Source organism: Leptonychotes weddellii, chromosome 8 (genome assembly GCF_054177405.1).
Source record: "Leptonychotes weddellii isolate Sample4059 chromosome 8, ASM5417740v2, whole genome shotgun sequence".
NCBI lineage: Eukaryota > Metazoa > Chordata > Mammalia > Carnivora > Phocidae > Leptonychotes > Leptonychotes weddellii.
Genome location: NC_138376.1, coordinates 23,763,212 through 23,781,286, shown reverse-complemented (window position 1 = coordinate 23,781,286; position 18,075 = coordinate 23,763,212). Strand labels below are relative to the sequence as shown.

The 18,075-nt window shown below is 35.0% G+C and overlaps 1 protein-coding gene across 1 annotated transcript; it reads left to right on the top strand.

Annotated features, from left to right (window-relative positions):
* The first annotated feature begins 1,579 nt into the window (after nt 1-1,579).
* LOC145722901 (butyrophilin subfamily 1 member A1-like) lies at nt 1,580-17,553 on the top strand. The gene is made up of 10 exons (XM_081827541.1): nt 1,580-1,784; nt 5,640-5,660; nt 5,744-5,764; nt 5,850-5,870; nt 5,956-5,976; nt 6,417-6,437; nt 7,817-7,843; nt 8,464-8,490; nt 16,379-16,405; nt 16,627-17,553. Exons 1-10 carry the CDS (start codon nt 1,580-1,582, stop codon nt 17,154-17,156), a joined length of 921 nt encoding a protein of 306 aa, XP_081683667.1. The 3' UTR covers nt 17,157-17,553.
* The last annotated feature ends 522 nt before the right edge of the window (nt 17,554-18,075 follow it).

Sequence of the window (18,075 nt, the reverse complement as noted above, 5' to 3'; positions counted from 1 at the left end):
TAGCCCTGTGATGGGTATTAAGGAGGGCACGTACTGCATGGGAGCACTGGGTGTTATACGAAAACAGTGAATCATGGATCACTACATCAAAAACTAATTATGTACTGTATGGTGACTAACATAACATAATAAAATTAGATTAAATTAAAAAGAACAGAAGAAAAATTTGAACAAATATTTTTTTAAAGTTCCTAACCATTCAGTGAAGTAATATATATACATTAGAATCTGGTACAAAGTATACAGTCACGCAATTCAATTTAAGAGATTCAGATACAAAATCTGTGTAAGGACTAATTGCAAATATTTCATTGGAGACTATTTATAGAACAGGCAACCAGAAAGCTGCTGTTCTAATCTTGTAGGTGATAAAAGAGATGGACCGGTTTTTCTTTGTGTGACTCTCACATCTATAAATCATTATAATCTAATGGGGAATATTCAGACCTACAGAACTGTGAGTGTTCTGCATGGTCAGCCCCAGATGTGACACTCGGCTAGTTATATCCATGTGTTCTCATGTTAGTCCTCACAATGCTACACATGTACTGGATATGGAACCACTAAAATCCTGCAATGACATTATTCATGAAATGGATATGTGCAGGGCTGGCTTCATAAGTATGCAGTTTATGCATCTGCTCAGGGCCCAGTGCTGAGAATGTCCTCTTCTTGGTATAATGCTCTCCTTTCATTATGTTGAATTTTTAATAAGTTTATCTTTGAATATATGTTTTACAAGTGAAGTCCAGTGCATGCAAGCAGGTGTGTTCCAGCCGCAGTCCACACGCAGTGGGCTCAGGCCCCTGGGTCACACTGGCAGTGCACCATGATTGGCCCAAAGCATACCCAAATGCCTGTGGCAGGACAGAACACCATGGGGCCAAGGAAAAGACTGGGCTTTGACCTGGGCCCAGATATGTGCCAGTGGCGTTGGCAGCAGCAGCAGAAGTGGCATTAATGGCTATAGCTGTGGGAAAGAGAAGATTTTCATGTGTGTGGGGAGAGGGCCTGCCATGGGAGGCCAGTTTGCCCATCTGTCCCCAAAGCCTAACCCTAAGGCATCTGCACAGATATTAACTCTCTGTTCTGAGTGTTGGGAGAGAAACTGCTAGAGATTAGTCAGTACCCTTTGTCAGTAAATAATTTCAAAATAAAAGTGTACAAATGGACATTGCAGTGATTCATATGTGAAAGTCAGAATTCTTCAAATGGTCTAGGGTTTGGTTTTTGAAAAACTACTAAAGCAATGCACAGCAAATTCACAGGCTTGCAAATATTAATTAAAGTTAAAGATTGTCACATTCAATTTATAAAACAACACTATGTTTATACAAAGCTTTGGGTGAACCAGTTATTAATGAAGAAGACTATTTTTAAGTTAATTTACCTTGTAATCCAAGATCCAGCATTACAGTACATAAAAAGACATTTTGAGTTATAAACAAATACTGAAGCCACTTTCAGTTTCTTGTACAGCATATGCAAGTTACTGGAAATGTCAAAGAAACATCAAAATACCATTGTACAAATTTACCTTTAAGGGAAGAGCTTCCTGAATGGCAGGGTGAGAATCTCCATGAACACACTTCTCGAAAAAACCAATGAAAATACTGACCAGATTGTCAAAATCAGAACTCTGGAAATTAAACAGTGTTGTGCAACAATTCAGGGAATCCTTATTCAAGAAGAACTGCTGGATTTCATAACAGTACGAGTTTGTGCGTTGGAAGTTGGCCTGCTCCTGTGGAACCTTCTCTTTCCACAGCAGCCTTGCAACCATGGTAGTTGTGAAACGGAAGCCTTGCAGCAACCAGAGTATTGCCACGTTGACCTGTCTCACAGCTCCCTGGAAAAGCACCTTTCACAGGACGTTGCCATTATTTGATCTGGGTTAGAACTTCCTTAATGGAAAAAAACCCCTATCCTCAGGGAATTTGTCAAAAACAATCAATTGCACGTTTTTACATCTACCTGAAAATATGATATCAGTTAGGCAAATAAGAGTCAGAACAAAACTTTTAAAGGAAGATCTGGGCAATGAGATGTCCAAAGGGGACTTTGAGAAATTCTGACCTGGAAATCTAGAAAACTGCATGCACGTGCTGGGCTATGTGCATGCTTGGGAGAGCCTGAGAGGGCTCCAATCTCTCCCTTCCAGCTGACTGAAACTAGAAGCAGAAAGTGAAGGCTAAAGCAAAGTTGTAAACTTTCTGAGTACACAGGTTTATCCTAACACACACAGAACCCCTTAGCAAAAAGTGGGAAATGTTTTGGCTCAAGGCAGTAACAAAATCTCTGAGCAGTCATTAACTGACCAATAAGCTAAGTAATCAGAGACTACAGTGGCTACACGCTGCACGGAAGTCAGACTTCACAGAGTTAGGAGAACCAGTAGACGAATCAAGAGCAGCAACGGCAGTAACATGCCTTGGGGGAGGGAGAGGAATTGGATTTCCAGAGTTGACGCAGTATATTTTCTAAAACGTCTAGTTTTTATCCAAAACTTTGGAGACACACAAATAAACAGGAAAGTATGGCCCATACTCAGAAAAAAAGGCAGACACTGTCCCTGGGGTGCTGGGGGAGTCAAATGTTGGACTTATTAGACAAAGATTTTTAAATAAGTTATTATAAGTATATCAAAGCATGCAAAGAAACCAATTCTTTGAATTAAAGAATTAAAGACAAATACGATAGTGATGTCCATCAAACAGAAAATAAAGAGATAGACAGGAAAGAGAGATTACTGAAGATAACCCTATAGAAACTTTTTGTTGGAAGGTACAAAAAGAATACTCATTTTTCAAATGCACATGAACATTCTGAAAAATAGACTTTACGCTAGTCCATAAAACAAGTGCTAATACGTTTTAAAAGATGAAATCATATCAAATATGTTCTCTGACCACAATGAAGCTATTTTACAAATTAGTGACAGAAGGATTTGGGTACATATATTAGGCACATAGGTTTTTAAAATAACCAATGGGTAAAAGAAGACATTATAAGGAAAATAAAACATTTTCATTTGAATAAAAATAAAAAACATGTCTTCATTCAGTTTCATGACTGAATAATACTCCATCGTATGGGTATACAGTATTTGGTTTATCTATTCCTCTGTTGCTAGATTCTGGCGTTCTTCCTACATCTTTTGCCTACTATAAACAATGCTGTTATGAATATTTCTGCACAAGTATTTGTTTGAATACCTGTTTTTAATACTTCAGGGGCATATTCAAGGGCATATGATTTCAGTCATATGTGGAATTTAAGAAACAAAATAAATGAGCAAAGGAAAAAAAAGAGACAACCCAAAAAATGGACTTTAACCATAGAGAACAAATAGAGGGTTACCAGAGAGGAGCTGAGTGGGGGAATAGGTGATGGGGCTTAAAAGTACACTTATCATGATGAGCATTGAGTAGTGTGTAGAACTGTTGAATCACTATATTATACACCTGAAACTAATATAACACTGTGTGTTAACTATATTAGAATTAAAGTAGAAAACTTAATTAAAAAAAGAAAAGTTGAAATATTTTAGTGTGTATAAGTTTTCCAAATAAAGATAATTGGTAATTAAAAACAAGTTTTAGCACATAAATAAAAATTCCCAGAAAGAGAGGAGAAAGATCAGAGCATAAAATCTATTTGAAGGGGTGCCTGGGTGGCTCAGTCATTAAGCGGCTGCGTTCGGCTCAGGTCATAATCCCAGGATCCTGGGATCAAGCCCCACATTGGGCTCCCTGCTCAATGGAGAGCCTGCTTCTCCTTCTCCCTCTGCCTGCTACTCTGCCTGCTCTATCTCTCTGTCATAGAAATAAATAAAACCTAAAAAAAAAATTCTATTTGAAGAAGTCAAAATTTTCTCAACCTTGGTAAAAGATTTAAATTTAAGGATGCAAAATGCTTTGCAAAGTATAAGCAGAATAAACTCAAAAAATACCTACATGCTTAGAAATATTATGATCATAATTTTTGAAAGCCAAATATAAAGAAATAACTCTTGAAGGTATCTAAAGTAAAACAACAAAGGAGAAATGATTCAAAAGCAGGTGATTTCACACCAGAAATCATAGGTGCAAGAATATAATAAAGCAAAATCATTAAAATACTGAAAGAAAAGACTGTCAACCCACTAGTCTATATATTCAGTGAAAATAGACTTCAGCAAAAAGACAAAAGAAAAACTTTAATGCATGGAAGAAAGAAAAGTCAAGAAAAGAAAGAAATTAGTTACCAAATTTGTCTCATAAGAAATGCTAAAGAAACTTCTGTAGGCATAAGGGAAATAACAGAAGGAGCAAATGAGAAGGGAAAAACATGTGGATAGAAATAAGAGATTGTAAATTCTGAAAATCAAAAATTGCTTCTATTTTGTTTTGAAAATGTGAAAAAAAAGTGTTTTCTCTTCATTAAATGACCTAGTAAATTTTACCCTCTTTTAATTCATTTTTATGTTGTATCAATTATTTGAAATAAATTAGTTTAATGAATTTATTCAGAGAAAAGGGAGGAAGTCAAAGGAAATTTATCTCATCCAAAATCAAAAATATATTATTGAAGGAAACCCTGTCCTGGATTATATAAAAGCAATGCTCTTGGTACTTTGGCATTTTGTAAAAATAGAGTTTGCCCCTAAAAGAACTAATATTTGATCCTCTACACCTTCATTTATGAATCGCTTCAATTATTTTAATCAATATTTCTCATTTGATTTGCAGAGAAAATAAAAAATGATGAGTTTCAAATCTTAAATCACTTAGGAAGGATATCATTGCAGCAAACTCAGTTTCAGACAATAAAAAGATAAGGTGTTCAGTATTTTCACATTATACCAAATTAAACTTTCTTCCTAATACACCAATCTACTCACAACACTATTGCTACACTAACAATTTGTTTCAACTTAGTATGCAATAAGATTTTCCTGATTGTTTTTTCTAAACTGTCCAAATATTTGTCTCATTTCTTTTTCAGAGAGAAGGAAGGAAGAGCAAGGTAGGCATTTTATCTTCACATAAGTACAAATCACGTAATCTAAGCAATGTCAGCTCTTGACTGTATGAGAGCAACACTGGGCATCTTGGCATTGTGTTGAACCAAGGACTTTGTCTGTTAGTAAATGAATTGATTTGACCTTCTGTTATTTCATTTGTGGATCCCTTCTATTGCTTTAATCTCAGTTTACTCTTTTGCATAAGCATCATTGATTTCTGAAGCACTTTTGGTAATCAAATGTGATGCTGCTTGTGAAGCACGTATCACAGAGCTTAGTGCAGAGAAAGCACTTAATGAATGTCAGTGGGGATGCTGGTGATGATGGTGGGGGTGATGAGGATGATTATGACGACAATGATACCATGCTTAAAGAAGACTCTAGGAAATTATTTTGGGGGATGTTAAGTTCAGTCACAAGAAATTTAAAATTATTTTTCTGCTTTACCATTTGACATAAAGCAATGTGGAACCCCATAGTTTTTCAGTAAAACCCCTAGAAAATAAATATAATCTTTTTTTTTCTGAAGTGGCTAACCTATTATATACACAATAGGAGAAAAGATTTTTGCAAGATTTTTTGTTTGTTCTGTTTGTTTCATAATGATTTTTATATATTTTTTTAAATTTTTCAGATGAACTTCGGAAAGAAAATGGTAAAATTTAATGACTATTTACAAAATATGATATTCCTATTGTCTGTGTCATAGTGATTTTCATATTGCTCTTTTATTTTCAGGTGCACTTCGGAAAGAAAATGGTAAAATTTAATGACTATTTACAAAATATGATATTCCTATTGTCTGTGTCATAGTGATTTTCATGTTATTCTGTTCTATTTTCAGGTGAACTTTGGAAAGAAAATGGTAAAATTTAATGACTATTTATAAAATATGATATTCCTATTGTCTGTGTCATAGTGATTTTCATATTATTCTGTTTTATTTTCAGGTGAACTTCGGAAAGAAAATGGTAAAAATTTTTTTTATTGTTCTTTATTTTTATTTTAATAGGCGATGTGAAGACATGGTAACACAAATTCAAATAGTACAAAAGGAAATATATTGTAAAGTTATTCTCCCCACCAGCACTCTAGTTCTCTTCCCTGAGGCCACCTCTGATGCTCTTTTCTTGTGAATCCTTCCCGGAATGTTCTCTGCATATCGAAGTTGTGTGTGTGTGTGTGTGTGTGTGTATGCACATTGACAGAGCTCCCTCTCCCTTCATTTAACATGAATACTTGGATTGTGCACACACTCTCTTGCCCCCTTGCTTTTTTCACTTTCAAAGATGTCTTAGAGATTATTTCATCTCGGGTCAGAAAATGGTAAAATTTAATGACTATTTACAAAATATGATATTCCTATTGTCTGTGTCATAGTGATTTTCATATTATTCTGTTTTATTTTCAGGTGAACTTAGGAAAGAAAATGGTAAAATTTAATAATTTATTTACAAGATATGATCTTCCTATATGGATTTTTGCTTGCTTTTTCCTTTTCCATTCCTCCTACTTTCTCTGCATAATTTACTTTTATGATTTTCATTTGTGTTTATTTTATTACTATTTCCCTTACCTGTTTCTTTCTTTGTTCTTCTCCCATTAGTTAACTCACTTCTGTCATTCATCCCTATCTTAATCTAATGTATTATTTTTCAGCTGTCTCCTTGATGTTAGCAATAACTTCTTCTAGTAGCTCTGAGATAAGTGAAATCTAATCTGACAATGTATTTGAAAGAGCTCTCATGGTTCTTGCTGTGCCAACAATCTGATTCTAAGTAAAACTGAAACTCTTATAAGCAAGGCACTATTTTTTTCAAAAAATGTGCAATAGGTTGTTCCTTATACAGAACAAACACTACTACTCTCTCTACCTTTTAACTGAAGCCTCAGCTGGCTGAACCCAAAGTGAAGGATTATGGCATAGTGATTGAGTCTTTAATTTGCAGTTTAACATACCTGGGTTTAAGTCATTGATCTGCTCATTTACCAACAGAAACTTCATCATGTTATTGACCCCTTTGATTCTCAGATCTTTATTCTGTAAACAGAGGAGTACTACTTCACCATTATGTTGCTAGCATTCAATTGAGTAATTATATAAAGCCATTAAATAATACCTATCTCAGTGGAAGCATTGAATAAATTGTAGCTGTTACTACACAGATGATGGATAGTACGACAACATTACATTCATTAACATCAGCATTCTAAACTAGTTCAAAAACAATATATCACTGGGGATTTGGGCAATTTTCTCTTGAATTTCAACTGTAAAATAATCTATCCATGTGAGCATGTGATATATTTTTGCTTTGCTTTGTTTTCAATAAGTATTCTAGAAAAGTGAGGGCTTTTTTTTAACTTTAATAGAGTAACTTATTTCACATGTAATTCTTTTAAGGAACTTTAATTTTTCTTTTCTCTGTGACATTAAAATGGGGTTTTCACTTTTGTATATCAGGAGAATTGCAAAAGGAAATTGGTAATTGTATTCCAATAGTTAAAATATTTGCAAGATATTATATTGTGGAAATCCCATGCTTCACTTTATCCTGTTCCTTTACCTCTTTATTTTGGGTGTCTTTTACATTTTCCTATTGCCTCTTTATATTGCAGTTATCATGCTAGGAATGATTTACCTGTTTATTTTGATTAAGTCCTAAAAATCATGTGAGTCAGCTTTATTATATCCATAAGAAATAATTTATAAGGGAGCAATGGCTTGACTAATATGATAGTGATAATTAGAGTATCAAAAAATGCATGCCTTCGATAAAGTCCCAGTCTTCTGTGTACATTTCCTTTCAGATCAGAGAAGAACCCAATTTAGGAATGGTAAGTAGCTCAGAAGTTCTTTCATGGCAGTTTTTAAATTCCACAAATAGTAAGACTCCTAACTCTACTCTAAACCCTGTTCCCAGAAAAAGTCAGGCATACTATACCATTGCCTGTGTTCACAGTGTAGGAGCATAAATGGAAGAGAATCTGTAAAGTTAGTTAACTCATTTTTCCCTAATTTGGAATATCCTTTTCACTTCGTCTCACTTTCTTAATTCTTTATCCCTTCACTCTGTTCTTCCTAATTCCTCCTTTTCTTCTTTGCTTCCATTTTCCCATCCTTCTTTTCTATCTTTATCTCAAACTATCCACCTTCCTATCATCACTTCTTCATTTTCTATCTCCCTTATTTCCTTTCTTCTTTTTATTATTTTTAGTTTGCCTTTTTTTCTGAGTTTTTCTGAGTTTATATTTTTCCACACACATACACAACTCAACCATTTTCTAGTTCAGGTAAGGAATGCTTGTGAGGAAGGAAATGCTTGTGAGGAAGGAAAGCGACAGAGAGATAAATATGTAACTGAATACTTAGAGAATGCCAGTGATGAGAAGAGAGAAAAAGATATGAGAAGGACCAGGAAAGGGTAATAATATTTCATCATCTTGTCCCCTTGCAGGCTGGCAGAACACATCATTGTATCCTGGTGAGTACATTGCCTTGACCATGATAATTTTCCCTGATTCTAAGATATATAATTAAGCTCCTAAATTCTGCAAGATATCATGCTAACTACCACATGACAGAGAAAAATGTATTGTAGATAACTTCTGTTCTATAGAAAACTTACCAAGATATATAAATTGCTTTTCTTTCCATCTTTTTCTAACCTGTGTCTCACAGGACACTTACAAGTTAATTAAAGAAGATATTAAGAAATAAAAAGAGTATCTTAGTTTAATAGATTTACTTTTTCTTTTTTCACAATTCCAAGGAAGTTTTATATTTATGTGAATTAATTCTAGCTACTCTTTCAAATAAACGTCAAAATGTGAAAAGTTTAGCAAGCTAGATTGTATTTCTAATGTGTATACATATATTCCTGGTTAAGAAGACCTACTTGGAAGATGTCCTCTAAGCAATGACTTTGATCTGGACTCTTTCATTGTGTAACTTCCCAATATTCTCGATGTCCTTCAATGCCAGTAAAAATAATTTTCTTAAAGATTTTATTTATTTATTTGACAGAGAGAGACACAGTGAGAGAGGGAACACAAGCAGGGGGAGTGGGAGAAGGAGAAGCAAGCTTCCTGCAGAGCGGGGAGCCCGATGCAGGGCTTGATCCCAGGACACAGGGATCATGACCTGAGCTGAAGGCAGATGCTTAATGCCAGTCAAAACTTTTTGAGAAAAAGAAATGTGAAGATCACCAAAATATATAGTGTTTTGTGGCAGGGGTTGAAAAGGCATTGACCACTTATGCCTACATAGGCCAGTCTGTCATGTGGTTTCACCTAGACACAATGGAGCTGGGAAAGGTGGTTTACCTGTTTGCCCAGAAAAACAGAAAAGCAATGAGTATTGTTAGAGTTTTGCCATTTCTACAACAAGCTGTCTTTCAGGTAAAAAGGATCAATTTAATGTTTCTTTTCCTGTATCTATCTGACTTGGTCCTTTATCAAAAAGAGAAGCCAAGGGTCCATGGAGTCACTGCAACAAACTCTAAGGCCAAGATCTTTAGGAGATACCCACTCGTCTTCTGTCAGTGGATGTAACTCTTCTGGATTGTGAAATCTGTGTACTCAAAGACAAGAATTGTCTGTACCCTCCATTCCATATTTAAGACAATGCAATAAAACATGGAATAAAAATTTGTTTAGAGTAAGGAAGGAGAAAGCACCACAGGCATCATTTACCAACAGCAGTAAGAATTTCCACCAGGCCATGTTGTGAAGGCCCCCTATTCTGAGGGTGGAGGAATTTTCCTGATTATTGACTAATATGGTAGTGATAATTAGAGTTATCAAAAAATGCGTGCCTTCGATAAAGTCCCAGTCTTCTGGGACTTTTTTTGCTCTTAAGATGTAACTTGCTTCTTGTTTTCCTCAGTAGCCCTTAGCTCTCCCCCACTTCAAACACATAGTGGCATAGCAACTCTTCTGGCTTGTGCAAATTTACTGTTACAAAATATGCTTTGCAGCTTTCATGCTTACAGAATTTTTTTACTCCAAGCTCATTTTTTTTTTTTGGAAAAAAGTGTTATTGGATATAATTTACATACCATACATTTAATTATGTGTTCACTCCTTTTTTGAAAATCAATTCAATGATTTGTTAATACATTTACACAGTTGGGCAACAATCATCAAATCCAGTTTTTTTTGGAGATTTCTATCACCCCAAAGATCTTTTGTTTCCATTTTCTGCCAATCCTTTCCCAGGCTCAGGCAATCCCTAGTCTACTTTCTCTTATAGCTTTGCCTTTTGGATATGTATAATTGGAATCATGTAATATATGGCTTTTCTTGTCTGTTTTTTTTTTTAATTTAGCATGTTTTTGAGACTCTCCTTTTAGCATGTTTTAGTACTTTGTTCCTTTATATTGCCAGATAGTATTCCATTGTAAGGATATGACACATTATGCTTATTCATTCCCCAGATGATAGCTATTTAGAATACTCCCGATTTTTTATAGTTTTAATTTAAATTCTAGTTAGTTAACATATAGTGTAATATTAGTTTCAGGAATAGAATTTAGTGATTCATCCACATATAATGCCTTGTGCTCACCACAGCAATTGCCCTCTTTAATACCCATCACCCATTTAGCCCATTTGCCAAACCCACCTCCCCTCCAGCAACCCTCAGTTTGTTCTGTATAGTTAAGAAGCTGTTTTACGGTTTCTCTCTCTTTTTTCTCCCCCATTTCTTAAATTCCACATATGAGTGAGATCATATGATATTTGTCTTTCTCTGACTGACTTATTTCACTTAGCATAATACCCTCTAGCTCCATCCATGTTGTTGCAAAATGGCAAGATTTCATTCTTTCTTGTGGCTGAGTAATATTCCACACACACACACACACGCACGCACCACAATTTCTTTATCCATTCAACAGTCAATGAACATATGGGCTCTTTCCATAATTTGGCTATTGTAAATAATGCTGCTATAAACATTGGGATGCACGTGCCCCTTCAAACCAGTATTTTTGTATCTTTTGGGTAAATACTTAGCAGCACAATTGCTGGATATAGGGTAGTTCTCTTTCTAACTTTTTGAGGAAACTCCATACTGTTTTCCAGAGTGGCTCCACCAATTTCCACTTTTGAAGCCTTATGAAAAATTCTGCTAGGAACATTCACATACATATCTCTGAATGAAAATGTGTTTTATTTTTTCTTGATTATAGCCTTAGGAGTGGGAATTCTAAATCATATGATAAATTTATGTTTAAAATTTAATGAAATTATAAAATTGTTAACCAAGTGTCTGTACCATTTTACATTTTGGGCAGCAGTACATGACAGCATTTGTTATTATCTTATTATGGTCTCCCTAGTGGTTGTGAAGTAATCTCTTTGTGGTATTAATTTGAATTTCTCTAATGTAAAATGATGTTGAATATTATTTTATGTGGTTTATAGCCATTTGTATTCCTTCCTTGATGAAATATATATTTATTATTTTGCCATTTTTAATTTTTTATTTATTTTTAAAAGATTTTATTTATTTATTTGAGAGAGAGAGCGAGAGAGAGAGAGAGAGAGAGAGCACATGAGTGGGGGAGGGGAAGAGGAAGAGGGAGGGGGAGAAGCAGATTCCCCACTCAGCAGGGATCCCAACATGGGGCTCCATCCCAGGACCCTGGGATCATGACCTGAGCAGACGCTTAAACAACTACGCCACCCAGGAACCCCTATTTTGCCATTTTTCAATTGGAATGTTTGTCATCCCATTTTTGACTTTTAAGAAATCCTATATATTTGGATACAAATATCAGATAAATTGTTTGAACATATTTTCTTCTATGTGTGTATTGTCCTTTCATTTTCTTATTGGTATATTTTGAAATGCAGAAGTTTTTATTTTGATGAGGTCCAATTTATCAGTTTGTTTATCACAAGCTTTTGGCTTCATATTTCAGAAGACCTTGCATAATTCAAGTTTTCAAATATTTTTCTCCAATTTTTTTCTACTGAAAATCTTATAGTTTTAGCTCTTGCCTTTAGGTCTATGACACATTTGAGTTCATATGTTGTGTGGGGTGAGGGAAAGATCCCAATACATCTTTTTACATGTCGATATCTGATGTGCCAGCACCAACTCTTGAAAAGACTATATCTTTCCCCATTGAATTGCCTTGGCATCTTTTGAAAATATCAGTTGATCATGAGTTGATTTCTGGATTTAAAATTTTGTTCCACTGATCTATTTTTCTGTCTTCATGCCATTCTCTTCATATTCTCTTCATTACTATAGTTTTATAGTATGTTTTGAAATTTGAAAATGTAAGTCTTCTCATTTTGATCTTCTTTAAAAAAATTGTTTTGGCTATTCTGGTTCCCTTGCATTTCCATATGAATTCTAGAATCTACTTGAAAATTTCTCAAAAAAACAAAAACAAAAAAACCCTGGAATAATTCTGTTAGGAATTGTGTTGAATCAATAAACCTGGGGTGAATTGCCATTTTAAAGACTTATTTATTTATTTGTCAGAGAAAAAGAGAGCACGCACAAGCAAGGGGAGTGGAAGGCAGAGGGAGAAACAGAGAGCCGGACCCCTCTGAGCAGGGAGCCAGGTGCGGGATTCGATCCCAGGACCCTGGGAGGATGACCTGGGTCGAAGGCAGGCAGACACTTAACCATCTAAGCCACCCAGCCCCCCTGAATTGCCATTTTAATATTAGACTTTCTATTCATGAGCATAGACTGTTTCTCTTTTTACTTATATCATCTGTGTTGTCTCTGCAATGTTTTGTAGTTTTAGTGTACAAATCTTACACTTTTTCATTAAATTTCTTCCTATTTGACATTTTTTGAAATTGTGAATGGAATAGTTTAATTTCATTTTAGACATGATTAAATTTTGTATGTCAACTTTTTTATCCTGTAACCTTGTTGAATTTATTGATTTAGTTCTAGTAGACTTTAGTGGACATTTGTATGATTTTCTGCAGGAATGATGAGTCAACTGTTAATAAAAGAAGATCTCTTTTTTCAAATCTGAATTCTTTTTTTTTTTAACTAACTGCATAGAATCTCCATTATAATGTTGAAGAGAAATAGCAAAAGCAAGCATCCTTGCTTTGATCCCTACCATGAAGTGAAAAAAATCATTATTTTATTATTAAGTATTTCATCTGTTGTATATTTTTCATAGATACGCTTTATCAGGTTGAAAACTGCTTTTCTGTTTCTAGTTTATTGATTTTTTTTTATCATGGTGGGTACTGGATTTTATCAAATGCTTTTTTCTGTGCCTATTGAGATTATGGTTATGTCATTTTATTGATTATTTTATTAGTATGGCTTGTTACATTAGTTGATTTTCACACATTAAGCTGATCTTAAATTCTGGGCACAAACCCCACTTGATGGTGGTCTATAATCTTTTTTGTATGTGTTATATTCTGTTTGTTAATTTTTATTGGGAGTTTTTGCATTTGTATTCATGAAGAATATTTGTGATCTCTTTTCTGGCTTTGGTATCAGTGTGATACTAACCTCCTGGAATGAGCTGAGAAGTATCCCTCCCCCCTTTATTTTCTAGAGGATTTTGTTGAATATTGCTATTATTTATTTTTTAAATTTTTGGTAAAGTACACTAGTAAAGCCAACTGGGCCTGCGAATTTCTTTGTAGAAATTTTATAATTAATAATTCTTGGAATTATATAATTAATAATTAATATATTACTTGTTAGAGATCTATCTAGATTTTCTATTTCTTGAGTCATTTTCAGTAATTTGTATTTTAAAGAATTTATGCATTTCATCTAAGTCTAATTCAGTGGCATAGGGATTTTCATAGAATTCCCATTTTAGCCTTCTAATTTCTGAGAGTTTAATAGCGATGTCCTATCTTGCAAAATCCCCGTGTGTGTGTGTGTGTGTGTGTGTTGATTATTGTGGCTTTTTAAAAATTTTTTTCTTTTTTTTTAAGTTTTTATTTAAATTCCAGTTAGTTCACATACAGTGTAATATTAGTTTCAGGTGTACAGTTTAGTGATTCAACACTTCCATACAACACCTGGTGCTCAACATAACAAGTGCCTGTGCTTCTTATTACTGAACTTTGCTGACTTTTCTAAGAAGGAACATTTATTTATCTGACTGAGACAGTCAAATATTGAATTTAGGGTTTTCTTCATTGATTTCTTTTCTGTTTTTAAAAAGATTTTATTTATGGGACGCCTGGGTGGCTCATCGGTTAAGTGGCTGCCTTCGGCTCGGGTCATGATCCCGGGGTCCTGGGATCGAGCCCCACATCGGGCTCTCTGCTCAGCGGAGAGCCTGCTTCTCCCTCTCCCTCTGCCTGCCTTTCTGCCTACTTGTACTCTCTATCTCTCTGTCTAATAAATAAATAAAATCTTTTAAAAAAAAGAGAGAGAAAGAGCATGAAGGGGGGGAGGCACAGAGGAGAGGGAGAAGCAGACTCCCCACTGAGCAGAACGTCCACGGCATGGTTCCATCCCAGGACCCTGAGATCTTGACCTGAGCCAAAGGCAGATGCTTAACTAACTTAGCCACCCAGGCACCCCTTCTTCACTGATTTCTAATTTCATTATTGGCTTACTTTTGATTGCTTCAAGCTCAGTTTATTATTCAATTTTTAGTCTCTTTAGGAGAAGCTTAGTTTATTGGTTTAATTAGTAATTGGTTTAATTCTCCTTTTCTATATCAGACATTTAAAACTAAATTTCCCTTTAGGCACTGCTTTTAGCTACATCCAATAAATTTTGGTATGTAATGTTTTCACTTTCATTCAACTCAAAACATCTTCTAAATTCTCTTTTGATTTCCTTTTTGTTCCACAGATTATTTATAAATATATTGTTTAATACCAAATTTTTCTTTATTTCTAAAATTTGCTCCTGTTTTTTATTTTCAACTTAATTCCATTGTAATGAGAGAAAATCCTTTTATGGACATTTTTTTATTAATCATTTTAGTTTTTCCTAATGTTTCTCAGTTTGTGGTGTGCCCTTATCAATTCCCTTTGTGAATTTCTAGATCAACATTTCCAATTTGAGAACTTTTCCAGTTTTATTGTTGCTTTGGGAGAGAGAATTTACCAAGCCATTTATTCAGCCATTACAGAAGCCCTATGCTTCATGTTATTTTTGACATTTGCCTCGGAATTTTATAAGCTTCTCATATATTTCCTCCCAGTTAGTTTCATGTAGCAATAACTATATCCAAAGTAACTGTAGACATATTTGCCAATCTGATTTATTTTCTTATACATCTCCTTTTATGGTTGGTTTCTTGAAGCTACCTGAAGCAACTATGAAAAATCCATCATCTTAACTTGTTCCTTTCCTTAAGTCACTTTGTTCAATAAAGAAATTGCACTATGCCTTTGTGCTAAAAATACACTATTTAACTTCATCTCTTCTCTGGGGTAGTCTAGAAAAGTGATTGCCATACTTGTTCTGTAAGGATCCATATTGTAAATAGTTTAGGGTTTGTGGGCTATATGGTCTCCTCACAATTACTCAGTGGTGCCTTGTACACTAAGGAGCCATAGGCAATACAAAATGAGTTAGTTTGGCTGTCTTCCAATAAAACTGTATTTATAAAAACAGTTGGTGGGCTAATTCTTGGTCTAGAAAAGGTCACCTTTTTAAACTCTGATAAGTGCCCATTTTTTGGAGTTTTTCCATTTATTTTGATTTATGTCCAAAAAAAGGTAAATAATTATTTTGAAAATGAATAGTTTTTTTCAATAGGATGTTAATAACAGATTCAATGAATGCTCTCTTTTCAAATACATTCCTTCATATCAGCAGTCTGTTTAGGACACATGATATGCTTTCCAAATGATCATAGGCAACAGTTTTAGCAAATGTTTTCTCTACTTATTATGGATGTCTGTATTTGTAGTCAGTTTTATCTGTTCTGTCATGTCTCCATTTTGGGGGTCTTTAGTCTTAGGCTTGTACCTAGGGGAGGAGTGGGAAAGTGTTATAATGGGAATGAGAATAAAAAAATGTCATATGAACTATTTTATTGTCAAAAGTATAAATGTTATGATTCCTGCTGTGTACATTTTATTGACCATAACTCAGTCACATAAACTCACCTAAATGCAATGGGGTGGGGAATGGAGACATGTAATCACTGCCTATTTAAAAAGAAGATAACTACCTTGAGAACATGTCTAGTCTATACTGAAGAAAATACAAGTTAGAGGAATTAATTCTTATGGGAATATTTAACAAGAAAAGCAGTGAAAACTTTAGGTCAAGCAAACATTACTGAATAAATTTGGGACATTAACAAAAAAAGTATTAGAGGGAAGAGATTACCTCTTGTGCCAATAAATTCAAATATTAGGTCTGATAATGCATATTTATGTTCTTTTCAGACTGGAGGAAAGAATTTTTCCAGGCTGGTGAGTCATTCCTTGATGGTCTAAGAGGGCCTCTACTCCTTATGCTCCAGCTCAGTCTCAGGAGAAGTTGCTGGAGAGCAGATGAATAACTCTAGTGAGAATATGTATCCTCCCACAACCCCAAGGTATCTCAGGCTAACACAGCTATCTGCTTCCAGGATCACTCTAACCTTTTCAGAGAATATTATTCTGTCTTTCAGAGAATATTATTGTCTTTGCAGCAAATGTCATTCTAGATCCAGCCACAGCCCATCCTGCCCTCATCTTGTCTCAAGGGAACAAATGTGTAACATGTGGAGAGAAGTCTCAAGATCTGCCTAAGGACCCAAGGAGATTTAATTTCCTTCCCTGTGTTCTGGGTCACCCAGTCATCACCTCAGGGAGGATCTACTGGGAAGTAGACATCAGAGACAGTGGAGCCTGGGACCTGGGAATATGCAGGGATAATGTAATGAGGCAGGGGAGGATTTGTGTAAAACCTGAGGATGGTTTCTGGGCCATCAGGTTTTATAAAGATGAGTACTGGGCACTCACCTCTCCAGAAATGCAGCTTACTCTAAAAGAGACCCCTACCAGAGTGTGTATTTTCTTAGAATATGAGGATGGACGTATCTCATTCTATAATATGACAGATAAATCCCACATTCACACCTTCTTTCAAGGTTCCTTTAATGGGTCTCTAAGGCCTTTTTTCAGGCTTTGGCTCAGTGATTCAAAACATGTGACCATCTGTCCAGTGCCTGAAGCATAACCCTTACTGTGGTCCCTCCCCTGTATTAGGAGCACCTAAGACCTGCAGTGTGGATTGAAGCATGAGGACATGACATGAATTCTCCTATACCAGAAGCAAATTATTTTTCCTTTCCTTTTCTTTGGTTCTCCCTAACATTTTATCTCCTTCATAAATGACTCCCCAAAGGCATGGTGAAGTGTGGAAAAGTGTATGTTGCTTATGCTATGTTTAATGAAAATATATATACATATAAAACATATACACACTCATATAATAGAATCATTTTATTACTATAAATGTACACAAGGAACTAGTGTGTGTGATTGCTCATACAATGTTGAAACTTCTTTAATATCTGACAAAGGTAGGAATAAAGAGAATAACATTTTATTTTATACTCTTTTGTACCTTTGGGTTTTGTACTATGTTTATAAAGTGATATGCAGAAAAATAAACTTAGTTTCAAATACATGAATAATTGAAGTGTTTTCAGTTGTTTAATCAGTAAGACATTCACAGGGAAGCAAATGTTTTCTAGTTTATCCCTCAATTTATCCTTTCCTTTGCATGAAATTCATCCTTACACTTTTTACTCTCTTCATTCCCTTATGAGATATTGATTCATCCCTCTCTTTTCCTACCACCATTTATATTTTTAGAGGACATTTCTTAATTTACATGTAGTAAAATTGACTTTTTATAGTACAAGCCTATGAGTTTTAACATTTCTATAGACTCGGGGCGCCTGGGTGGCTCAGTCGTTAAGCGTCTGCCTTCGGCTCAGGTCATGATCGCAGGGTCCTGGGATCGAGCCCCACATTGGGCTCCCTGCTCCGTGGGAAGCCTGCTTCTCCCTCTCCCGCTCCCTCTGCTTGTGTTCCCCTCTCTTGCTATGTCTCTCTCTGTCAATTAAATAAATAAAATCTTTAAAAAAATT